Source organism: Stomoxys calcitrans, chromosome 1, assembly GCF_963082655.1.
Source record: "Stomoxys calcitrans chromosome 1, idStoCalc2.1, whole genome shotgun sequence".
Taxonomy (NCBI): Eukaryota; Metazoa; Arthropoda; class Insecta; order Diptera; family Muscidae; genus Stomoxys; species Stomoxys calcitrans.
The window spans coordinates 143477256-143489756 of NC_081552.1; the positions used below are offsets into that span (position 1 = coordinate 143477256).

Sequence of the window (12501 nt, forward strand, 5' to 3'; positions counted from 1 at the left end):
GAGTAGTGTTTATTGACACTTGCTTTGAATTTCTGAATCTCGCATGTAGCGGGAAAAACATCCGCTGGAATTCGATTCCACATATGAACCGTCATTGCGAAAAAGAATTCTCTCGATAGTACATGGTTCGATCAGCTGGCCAATCGATTACAAACCGGTGCGCGCTTCTAGAAAATCTTGTATTTCTGACAAACAACCTTAAGTCAGGAATCAGAAGACTGATTTCCGAAGAACACACACCGTGGAAGAATCGATAGAACAGCGCCACACAACCTACATTACGACGATGTTCAAGGGAAACAATAGAGTTGGATCCCTTTCCATCTCCAATCAACACCAACGCCCGCCTCTGGACACATTCAAGTAGCTCCAAGGATGATTTTGGAGCTCCGGCCCATATATGCGAGTTATATTCCATCTTCGGCCTGATGTACGTAGTGTAGATATTTAGAAGATCAGCAGAAGAAGATCAATGAAATATTTCTCACACCGCTTACGAAAGCCCAAGCACATGAATGCTTCTTCCGACACTTCGATTACATGTTTTGACCAACGAACATCACATTGAATCTTCATGCCCAGAGCATCAAGTGCCTCTGAATGCTTGATATATACACCGTCGATATATATTGACGATTGTAAAGTGTCAGTGAATCGTTTGTGGGACAACAGACAGCACTGCGTTTTGCGTGCATTAAAATCTACTCTGTTCATTCGACCCCACTTAGAAATGACCAGCAAATCCTGGCAGAGTGTTACGTCCATAATCCGTCTTCAATCTCTCGAAGACTCGGCCTATGGTCGAATGGAAATGAATGACAGAGGTTGCTGTCATCCGCGAACGAGTCACAAGTGGGAGGTTTAGGTAACTATCCCACTCCAACACTTATCTTCTACATATTTCTTATGTTCGCCTTAGTTCTTTTGTAAAACCGAGGTGACTTAATTTGAAGGCACACCATTGGGACCTCGAGCCTTCTAGGGCCCTGAAATTTTGCACGTAATCTGGTTAAAACCTTAGCTATAACTATTTAAAACTTGAATATACCTTCATCCGTTTAAAAATGGCAGACTTATTTCCACAATTTTGCACTGTGAGTTGCTTGAAAGATTGGGATTGAGTTCCCCCAATCTCCCAAGTAAGGATTCGGGACCTGAAAGATCCTTCAATATCCATCCGTTTGCCATTGGTAGAGAACGTTATATATTCATTCTTGACCATATAATGAGCTGATCCAGGCGATATTTCACCAGTATTTCAAAGGCTGCATCGGTACAAGTTGGCTAGGCCGCTATACACGGCTCCATTTTATAGGATGCCCTGGAAATTCCGTCCGCCAATGTAATGACGTAATGACCGCCAACGCATGCACTAGTTCTGAGCAAGCAATGACATATTTGGGTCTTTTTCCTAATGTTTACCCTTTTTGACGTAAATTGTTGTCATTAGTTGTACTCGTATGCATATGAAAATAGAATTTCGTACATTTGTGTGCATAAATGTGAGTACTCATATTCATTTTAAGAGAATACCATTTAATTGTGCATGTGTCATGATAAGGGAACCCCCTTTCTTACTTGGTTTCTTATCCGCAAGTGATGGAGAATGATAGCATTTATTTTAGGAACCAGTAACTGAACAATGCCCGCAACTAAAAATAATGGGTGTACATATAAAATGAAAAAAAAAATCATGGCAAACAGACTCAGTCTAAAATCTCATGGAGCTTATAATGGGGGGAGTTGAGCTCCTATTCCGCTTCGTAACTGAAATCCATACTTAATGATATTAATACACCTCTGATAGTTCAGAGTAATAGAAGAGTACGGCTCTCCAAGAATCTCTGAAGCCTTGAAACCATGGGACATCTGTTTGAAACCATGGGACCTTCCAACAGTCCATTTTATTGTGCTCAACAGTTACCTAAGGGTTCATAAATATACTAGACTTCCACGTTTATGCAATATCCTTGCTGCAGAATTCATGTCCTTAGAAGGCCTCTTTTCAGACCTGCCTAGACATTCCAGAAGCCTGGGGCTCAATTCTCTTTTTTTGAAAACATGAAATGAGAAAATTATCTTCATTTTTGTTTTTGATTTTGTGTTTACCTAAAACGAGAATCAGAAATGCTATGAAAACGTTAAAAAAACTTTTCATTATGGGTTTCCATCGTGCAATGGTGGAGCAAGGATTTCAGTTCTATCGCTAATTTCCATAGAGAAAGGTTCATATAGAGACATTATACATAAGTAAGTAAGAACCACTATATAAATGCTGGAAAAATTAACCCTTCCAAATAATTAAATTGAAATACCTGGTGGGTGACTATTTTTTGGGCTCTATGAAATAAGTCCCCATGAAATAAGCCCCCAAAATCGAAAATGCAACAACTCCCCAAAATGCTCTATAGAAAGCAAAAACAACTATTTTTGGGGAGTTATTTTTTTTTTGTGGCCACCGTACCGTAGAGGTTAGCGTGTCCGCCTATGACGCTGAACGCATGTGTTCGAGTCCTGGCGAGAACATCACAAAAAAAAATTAGGCAGTGGTGTGGTTATCCCCCAAATGCTGCCGACATTTGTTAGGTAATATGCCAAAGAGGTGTCGCAGCTGCGGCCCGCCGTTCGGGGTCGGCTATAAAAAGGAGGTCCCTTATCATTGTTTCATTATGAAATAACTCCCCATCTCAAAAATGAAACAAATCCCCAAACTTAATTTTTAGGCAGTTATTTCATTTTGTTATAACAAGCAATAATTGAAAAATTGATATCGAAGAACCATTACATATTTCGCATAGCAACAGCAATACGTGTTCCAAAAGGGATCATTAAGTTTGTTTGAAAACGTCAAAGAGCGAGGATCTACTGAAATGAATTGTGAAGTAATTAGTGGTCAGGGGCGTAACGGAGTCGACGTAATGAATACTGCATGACTATAAACGGTTTATTAATCTGAGATTTTGTGCAATTTTTTGAGTCCACAATGCGAATACGCTTGAAGATTGCTTTAGAATTAAAAAACTTCCCACCAGAGCACTCAAGACTATTCTAGATATCCGACTCATAGACATACAGATTAAGTGTGAGGCAGCCACTGCGGCTATGCGACTTAAGGCGATGGGAGAATGGATGGAGGAAAGGAGCAGGTCATACTATCGCGATAAAATTTTTACGACGTAGGACCAGAACCAGGAAGGAATAGAAAAGATTTCCGAACGGATACCTGAAACGACACTTGAGGTCGGGTGCGAGGCATTGCTGCCAGCTACACAGTCTTGGATTGACCGAACTCAGGTATTTTCATCTAGAAGATCATGCTACACATATAGATTCAAGCTAGAGGTCAGAGTGGGCCTGGGGTCTACGTTGAGAACCCAGGAACTGAGATCTGTTTTAGACTGCCTGACCTGATAATACGGTTCTGCAGGCGGAGATCCGGGCGATCACGGAATGCGTGAGGTGGCGTGGTGTTAACGCGAGGCTTTCGAACATCTATAGGACAGTAAACAGGACATCACGGCAATAACAACCAAGACGGTAAGGTCGCAAACCGCCTTGGAGCGTAAGAAGGAGATCAACGCCTTCTCTGAGGATGGCACGATCCGCATCGTTTGGGTGGCGGGCCACAGCGCAGTAAGGGGGATTGAAAGAGCAGACGATTTGGCAGTGAAGGCCAGAGTCAATAAACCGAAACGGAAGCCTTTCGGTTCGACGCAGTCCGAGTTGGGGGCGTGGGTGATGAACAACGATTACAATTATTACTGAAAGGAAGTATGAAGGAATTCAGTATAGCTTTCGGTTACATAACGGGATACATAGCTCACTTATGCAAAATTGGTACGGAAAGTGATAGCATGCGAAGGGAACGGCATGTAGAACATCTGTGTCAACCTTAAAAGGAAATAAAATACGCCCCCAAAAATGTTGGGGCAATTTCATTTTCTATTTGGGGATTTGTTTCATTCATTGGGTTATTGTCTCATTTGAATTTTTGGGGAGTTATAAATTCCCAATTTTGGAGATTTAATCAATTTTCAGTTTTGGGAAGTTATTTGGTGGCGCCCTATTTTAGTCCCCCATCTGCTTGAAATATATTTTCATTTACGAAAGTTATCCGGCGATGACATATTATACTTTGTTAGGTTAGGTTGAAAAGAGGGTGCGGATATTAATCCATCCCATGCCACTATGGACGTACACCTAAGCCTGTAATCGGCTTGTTGTGCGCAAAAATCGGGCGGTGGCGACTGTATAATACCCTACACCTAACCTATAAGTACATTGTGGGAGCTATATCCAATTCTGAACCAATTTTGATGGACCTCAACGGATGTTTTCAGACAATCCCTATCAAATTTCGAGCAATTATGTTGAAACTGTAATAACTACGGTTGAAAAATTACAACATTATTGCAAATTACCCAAAATCTGACGAACATATATATGGGAGCTACATCTAATTCTGACCCGATTTCGAGCAAACTTCTCAGATTGATCAAACAATGCGCTTGCAGTGGCTCTTGGGGTGAAAATTTAACGATATACATATATGACAGCTATATCTAAATCTGGGCCGATTTAAGTGACATTTGAACAAGATATGTCAACTCAAACTGGTGACATATATACTTCAAAATAGGCATTTTTTATTAAAAAATTGGAAAAATCCCTCGAGTTCAAAAATGTCTAAGCCCAGATCCCCCAATTGGGCACATGTTTTTTTTACTGCATATGTCCCCTAAACCCATGCAAAAAATGTTTTCCACCTAACAATATATGCAGCCTTCACAGCAAATTTACTAAAAATGGCGATTTCGAAACCATATTTGCCCGAAAGGGGTATTTTGGAGTTTTATGTAAAAAATTGGGCACAATTTAGTTTTGGTGTTTTAAGGGCTCTTTTATTTGTAAAACTCAAAAAGAATTACCATATTGGATGTCGGACACGGATGTCGAAAAGCCTAACATAGGTCACCAAGTCAAAATTCAGCGAAATCGGGTAATAAGTGGGCTTTTTATGGGCCCAAGACATTAAAACGGGAGATCGCTCTATTCAGCAGCAATATCCAAATAAAGACCGAAGGGGGCCATATTGAATGCGGATGTCGTAGGGCCTAATACAGCTCACTGTGTCACATCTCAGCGAAATAGGGTAATAAACACTGTTTTTATGGGTCCAAGGACTAAAAACGAGAGATCGGTCTTTATGGCAGCTATATCCAAATATAGACCCATCTTAACCATATAGATTTAGGAAAGCCAACATAGATCCTTGTGCCAAATTTCAGCGAAATCGGGTAATAAATGCACCTTTTATGGGCCCAAAACCCTAAATCGCGAGATCAGTTTTTATGACAGCTATTTCCAAATATAGCCCGGTCTTGACCATACTCAGTACAAATGTCAAAGACTAACGCAAAACATTGTGCCAAATTTCAGCGAAATCCGATAATGAATGTGGTTTCAATAGGCCTAAAACTTTAAATAGGAAGATCGGTCAATGTGGGGCTATGTCACGATATAGCCCGATGTAACCCATCTTAATCTGTGCAAAGTTTAATTTTTGAAGCCTGTAGCGTGATTTCAACAGACTGACCGACGGACATGGCTAATTTGTCTTAGATTTTTAAGACGATCGAATATATATATATATATATATTATAGGGTCGGAAATTGATATTTCGATGTGCAAACGGTTATTCCATTCTTGGGTGGTGGGTATAAAAAAGTCTTGGTCACGAATTCCGTGTTATTTACAAAATCCCTCATTGTTTTCCATACCACGCTTCTAAGTTGGGTCATGTTTAGTATTGTGTTTCCATCTAAGTGGCGATGTCTGTTAGCCGCGAAAGCCGGACAATGACCTATTTGCCTCCTTCAGAAATTGTTTATAATTCTATTCAATCGTGATTATTATCTTGTTTGTGAAGGTTGATTGTATCTGTTTTATGGGGTATGTACACCCAGAAAAATTAGTCTGATGATACCAGCAAACACTATCTGCTGATATTGACATTTTAAAATTTTGAATAAATTCATTAAAAAATTTTGAACTTCTTAACAACGATTGAGGTATTTGATATACATAAAAAAATAATTTTGCCAATTTTAAGCGTACATTTATTGTTTAAAAGCATAAATATAATAGTAGTAGTTTTGTCTGCTGTTATTTAAATTCTATCGAAAAATAGCAAATTGTACAACATTTAAAAAATTTTAAATTATATGTTTGTTAAAATTAAAAACCATATAGATTATAAACATTTTTGAAATATTTACGACATTTTTGAGCTCTTTTAAACTTTTTTGTATCTGAAAATAGCAGAAAATGTTTGCTGTTTTAGCAAGAAATTACTACTGTTCCATGTTTAGCAGACTTTCTGCTGTTTCAGCAAACGTATTTGCTGTTTCTACAAACAAATTTCTATGAGTGTACATTTTTGCATTATATAAAATCCCATTATATAAAATTAAGACGAATGTACTACTAAAATTAGAAACCTGTACTGTAATTTATAAGACTTTGTCTTGTAGTGCAGGCCTAAATAAAATTCAATTCCATTTCAAATGATCCAACGTCTCATCATCATCCCCCCTTTTCCTATACATGCTATCACTTACGCATCGATTTTGCATTAGAGAGCCTGTAGTTCTACCTCAAGCTTAGTTGCTTTCAGCAATAGCCACGTCTTCAAACAATCTGGATTTCCCCATAGGATTTTTGTCGTCCCACCGACCGTTTCGTTATTCGGACTAGGACTGCGTCGACCCGAAAGGATTCAGCTTCGGTTTATTGACGGTAGTACTCAGGTCTTCACTGCCAAATCGTCTTCTCTTTCAATCCCCCACTATGCCACAGCAGTGGTATAATGTATAAAAACGGCCAGGCCTCTGTCGACCGAATAAAGTTTGACATTGCCTATCTTTGCATTTTTTTTAGGTTAGGTCAGGTAAGGTTGAAAAGAGGGTGCAGATGTTAATCCGTCCCTTGCCGCTATGGACATACACCTAAGCCTGTAAGCGGCTTGTGAAAGAAAATCTAAGTTAGGAATCCCATTGTACTTACAAAATCTCTAATTGTTTTCTATGTCACGCCCCTAAGTTGGTTCGTGTCTGGTATTGTGTCCCCACCTAAGTGCCGGTATCTGTTAGCGAAGGGCGGGCAATGACATAGGAAATGCTCCAACATCTCATCATTTTCCCCACATGCTATCACTTGCCGCACTGATTTTACATAAGTGAGCTCGTTGTCCTATGTGTCCCGTTACGATACCGAGAGCTATACTGACCTCATTCGTCTTCTCACGATCTGAGTCTCCCCATAGGATTTTCGCCGTCCTACCAACCGTTTCGCTGTTCCACAGCGTTGTATGCGCATTCATCGCCCACACCCTTCACTCGGACTGCGTCGACCCGAAAGACTTCAGGTTAACCAAGTTTATTGACGGCAGTTCGCTGGCCTTCACTGCCAAATCATCTGCTTTCTCATTCCCGGTTACTCCGCTAGGGCCAGGCACCCAAACCATCCGGAACGTACAATCCTCAGAGAAGGCGTTAATCTCCTCTTTACAATGCAAGACCGTTCGTGACCTTACCGTCCTGGTTGTTATTGCCCTTATATCAATTTTACTGTCCGTAAAGATGTACACACTCGACGTCCTCGCGTTAATACTACACCATCTCACGCATTCCGTGGTCGCCCGGATCTCTGCCTGCAGGATCATATTATGTCCCTGGGTTCTCTATGGAGACCCCCAGGCCCACTCTGACCTCTAGCTATGATCCATTCGTATAACGTGATCTTCCAGATGACAATATTAGAGTAACGTTAATCGATGACTGTGCCGCTGGCAGCAGTTCCTCGTATTCGACCTCAAGTGTCGACCCAGGTATTCGATGGAATCGGAAACCTCATCCATTCCTTCCATGTTTCCTACTGTCGCCTCGATTATACCGCTATGTTATGACCTGCTTCTATCCTCAATCCATTCTCCCATCGCCTTAAATCTCATAGCCGTAATGACTGACTCACACTTAACATTTATGTCTATGGGTCGAATAACTAGAATGGTTTCCCTTGCCCTAGTAGGAGTGGTCCTCATCGCTCTGCCTATGCCAAGACAACATGTTCTCTGAACCTGTTGTAGGTCATTTATGGGGGTCACCCATAAGTGTGGCGATAAAATGTCCCATGTGACGTGCCTTTTGCCACTTTCTCCCTTATATTTATGTCATGGGAGCCCCAATTTATCTACCTTTCCATAGAATATGGCTTATACAGTCTCTAAGGACCTGGTCCACCCGGTACTGGTCTAAGTATTGGATCAATGTGTCGGTCCGTTGAAGCCCCTCGATGTTAATTCATACCGCCAGGGCAATGTCCACCGAACTCCCCTTGACATGCACATGCTGTTTGTATTTAAGCAGTTCGCTGGATGTCCTACTCTTTATCATAGTTTTAACAATACGTTCCATGGTTTTGAGTAGAAAGGACGTAACGCCTATAAGTCTATAGTTCTTTGGTGTCGCATAACTTGCCATGCCGGGCTTGGGTATAAATACCACCCTTGCCTCCTGTCAGGCTTTCGGAGTATTGGCAAGTCCCAGACACGCTCTGAATATATTGGCCAGATGGGGCGCCACAAAGTCGGCCTCCTTCTGTAGTAACGCCGGAAATATTCCATCAGGTTCGGGTGACTTAAATGTTTTGAAGTTGCTCAAGGATTCCTTCACCATAAATTCTGTAACGAAAAACCTTCGATTAACATCATTTTTCCAAGATTCCAGTGTCTCCGTAAGTCCCTTCGTATCCTGTGGAAATGCGTTTTTATCAAAAGCCTCAACATGTCCTCCGTTGTTTCTGCTCTCACATCACATGTCGTATACCAAAGTTTCAGTTTGAACATGGCTTTTTGGGAGAAACTTTTTCATCTTGCCGGCGTCATCAATGCCAACCACCTGGTCGCAGAAAAGCTTCCAGGAGGCACATTTTTCGACTCTGGTATTCCTTGAGCCGAATTTTGTCCAGTTGGTTTTCAACTTATTCCGGAAGCTTATCGGATTCGGCACTTGCCGTGGTATTCTAAACTTAATGTAACAATGGTCAGAGTAAGAGTGTTCCATGGAGACCCTCCAATCCTGAACTTCATCGATTAAATTTTCCGAACATATCGTCCCCCTCCCTAATCCTATTAACAAAGGTAGCGGTGTTACCAATATTAAGTGTTATTAGGTCGTATTAGTATTCAAGAACTCTGCCGTGGCTTGGATCCGGTTATTATTGTTGGTATTACCCCACGAAATGTGGTGAGAGTTCGCATCGCACCCTATTAGTACGTCGTTTCCTCTCAGTTTTACTTTCCTCACCAGCCGTTGCAGCTCCGATGTGGGAGGCGGTGTCTGAGAGTCGAAAGGCAGATAAAGTGATGCCAGGTATGCTCCATCGTCTCCCTGTCTCACCACTGTTGCATCCGACGTTGGCAAATCTGGGGAAAATATATAATTTAAATTTGTATGGCAAATAACGCAGCTTCTCGGCCGAGTACCATTATTAGCTTAGATTAATTGATAGTTGATATGGTTCAGTACAGAAACTTTGTTCCGTGTCGTCCATGGCTTCTGAATTAAGGCAATATGAATATTGTCCTTGCTGATTTTCTCAATCAGAGCGTGTGTAGCAGTCTCGCTGCGGTAGAGGTTTATCTGGATTACCTCAATCATTGGTGCTCCACTAAATGGGCATCTTTGGAGTAGGTGATGATCATCATCGTCTGCTCCCTGTTCATTAGACTGCATTGACTTTCCTGTCACTGCACTGCCTGATGTAATCGTATTAGGTTCTTTGCGTATCCTTGTCTTTCGAATCTTTATAAAGTCGGCAATGGTTCCATCGTCGGGTCCCTGTTCGTTAGGCCGTATTGTGTTTCCAATCACAGTACTGCCTGATGTTTCAATACTAGGAACTTTGCCTTTACTAGTCTTCAAAATCTTAAGTAAATTGGCTTCTTGGGAGTAGGTAATTGAACCATCGTCGGCTCCCTGTTCGTTAGAGCGTATTGAGATTCCTATCGCTGCGCTGCCTAATGTTTCAATTTTAGGATCTTTACCTATCCTTGTCTTCCGAATCTTGAAGTCGGTGATGGGTCCGTCGTCGGGTCCCTGTTTGTTAGGCTTTGTTGGGTCTCTCTTTTTAGTAACTCCAGTTTTAAAGCTATTGTATATACTAGATATCTTTTTTTGCGCTACTCTTAATTTTGTTGGATTTATTTGTCCAACTGAAACCAATAGGCTTTGATTTTGCTTCTATTTAGGATAAAAAGCTAAATAAAAACCCGTTAAAAATTTAAGGCGCAAAGTGGTGTGCTTTAAATGCATTGGGCTGGCTACGGAGATCGCGATTTCGAAGCTGACCAAGGCTTCATCAGACCGCTAAGCGACAGAAAGGTAACATGCTTTCACCTACTCACTAATGTGTGAGCTGTGCAATGTTTGTCTTATGCCTCTTTGATACGAATATTGGATCATATCATAACTTCGAGGGCAGTAAGAAAATGAACCTCCACCCAAAAGCAACATCTAGCATCACACACAATAGCCACAACCTGTTACTCAGCAATTTTTGATTGCCAAAGAGTATCCTTGCAATATGTGCGTATTGCAGCATACTCATTTATCGGCTCACTAAATAGCTGCAAATTCAAACCCTGGTTTCAGCTGGACAAAGAAATCCAGCGATAATCGCCACTAGATATTTAACAAAAATCGTGTCAGAAAACCTCTGTATAAAACCAGGAAACGATTATGAAAATATCGCCCTTATAGGTAGATAGTAACAGCCATCATATAAACCGACACACAAATTTGCTAATAGTATCTCCAATGTTATTAGGTGACACTGTAGTTGAGTGAAATTTGTGTACATATAAAAGTCTGATCCAACGGACAGACCTCATAAGCTTTTGAGCACAACAATCGTTTCAAACTCGTAAAATGATTTTCAAAGGCAAATTATGCCTGTGGCTTTGCCTCGTTGCTACGTTTTGCTTTATTCGCGATATTAAAGGAGAGACCAGTATTGTCACTCGAAAGGAATGGAATGCAAAGCCGACCACCGCGGAAATGACACCGCTGGAATTGCCTGTGTCTAGAATAATAGTGGCCCACACTGCCGGCAATGAGTGCAGTAGAAAGGTATGTTGTGATAAAATAGGGTTTTCGACATGGAAAAATGTTTTATTGTACGATTTTCTAGGAGGCGTGCTCACAAGAAATGCGCATAATTCAGAATTTTCACATGACCAAAGGTGCCTATGATGATATCGCCTACAATTACCTTGTGGGAAACGACGGCAATGTTTACGAAGGTCGAGGATGGAGATTTCAAGGCGCCATAGCCAGAGGAATTAATGCTGGTTCAATTAGTATAGCTTTTATGGGAGTCTTTACCAAAAACTTGCCCAGTCTGGAGGCTTTAAATGCTGCAAAATCGTTGATAGTTAAACTTCAAACTGATCAAAAACTGAAAGAAGACTACAAACTGTTTGGCCATCGTCAAATGTCGCCCACCCTAAGTCCGGGCGATGCTCTCTATGCAGAAATTCAAAAATGGCCCAAATGGTCAAACGACATTTAAAAGAATATTTGTAAAACAATTTCTCAATATCAAAAATATAATAGTCACAACGTACTTAATATGAATTCATAAATGCCAGTGTGAATCATTGAACGGAGGTAAACTAGCTCTAATTCAATCGGTATTGTAAAATAGAACAAGTAAAAGCGTGCTAAGTTCGGCCGCGCCGAATCTTGGGAACCCACCACCATGGGTTCTGCCAATAATTTATACAAAATAAATTTAGTTGAAGGGCATCATTTTGCTCCACGTACCAAACTTCTGTTAAACCAGCAAAACTTAAAGCATCTAGGAACCGAGCTATGTCAAATTATACACTGACTTGGACCGTATTTGGCACAGTTGTTGGCGCCTATGCTATCCCCAACGATCTATTTTAATAATGAGTATATGTGCAAATCTTCAAGAGGCTAGCTTTTCGCGTTTGACCGCTATCGTGATTTCTACAGACGGACGACCGTGGCTTGATCGACTTAGAACGTCGAGACAATCAATAATAAATATGCTTCATGGGGTCTAAGACTATTATTTTGAGATGCTACGAACGGAATGATTAGATTAGTATACCCCCATCCCATGGTGGTGTGTATAAAAATAGATACTACCTATACCCAGTGTTGCCACAACAGAAAATTATCTTCTCCCAAAATTTAAGAAAAATCCAACCAAACCAGACCAAAACCAACGAAATGTTCTACAAGCCAACAATGTAGTATAATGTGTATTTTTAGCCACCGCCGAACAGTTGGCCATTTTGAGATTCCATTTTGAACACATCAAATCAAATTATGTATATACATTTTCAACTCTACAAAGCACTAGATCGTCGTTACTCATAGCGGATCTAAACATACCCGTCCCTCTGTTTG

General features: G+C 40.8%; 1 protein-coding gene and 1 long non-coding RNA gene across 2 annotated transcripts in view; one reads left to right on the top strand and one right to left on the bottom strand.

Moving 5' to 3' along the window:
* The window catches only part of LOC106087785 (uncharacterized), a 95850-nt gene that overhangs the window by 67082 nt on the left and 16267 nt on the right, over nt 1-12501 (bottom strand). The window lies entirely within an intron of this gene.
* LOC106087784 (peptidoglycan-recognition protein SD) lies at nt 10937-11705 on the top strand. The gene is made up of 2 exons (XM_013252954.2): nt 10937-11190; nt 11252-11705. Exons 1-2 carry the CDS (start codon nt 10990-10992, stop codon nt 11630-11632), a joined length of 582 nt encoding a protein of 193 aa, XP_013108408.1. The 5' UTR covers nt 10937-10989; the 3' UTR covers nt 11633-11705.

What these genes read in the sequence shown, in the direction of transcription:
- LOC106087784 (XM_013252954.2), top strand. Translation starts at nt 10,990, where the DNA reads ATGATTTTCAAAGGCAAATTATGCCTGTGGCTTTGCCTCGTTGCTACG. An exon ending in GCAATGAGTGCAGTAGAAAG is followed by an intron (nt 11,191 to 11,251) that starts GTATGTTGTGAT and finishes ACGATTTTCTAG; the next exon opens with GAGGCGTGCTCACAAGAAAT.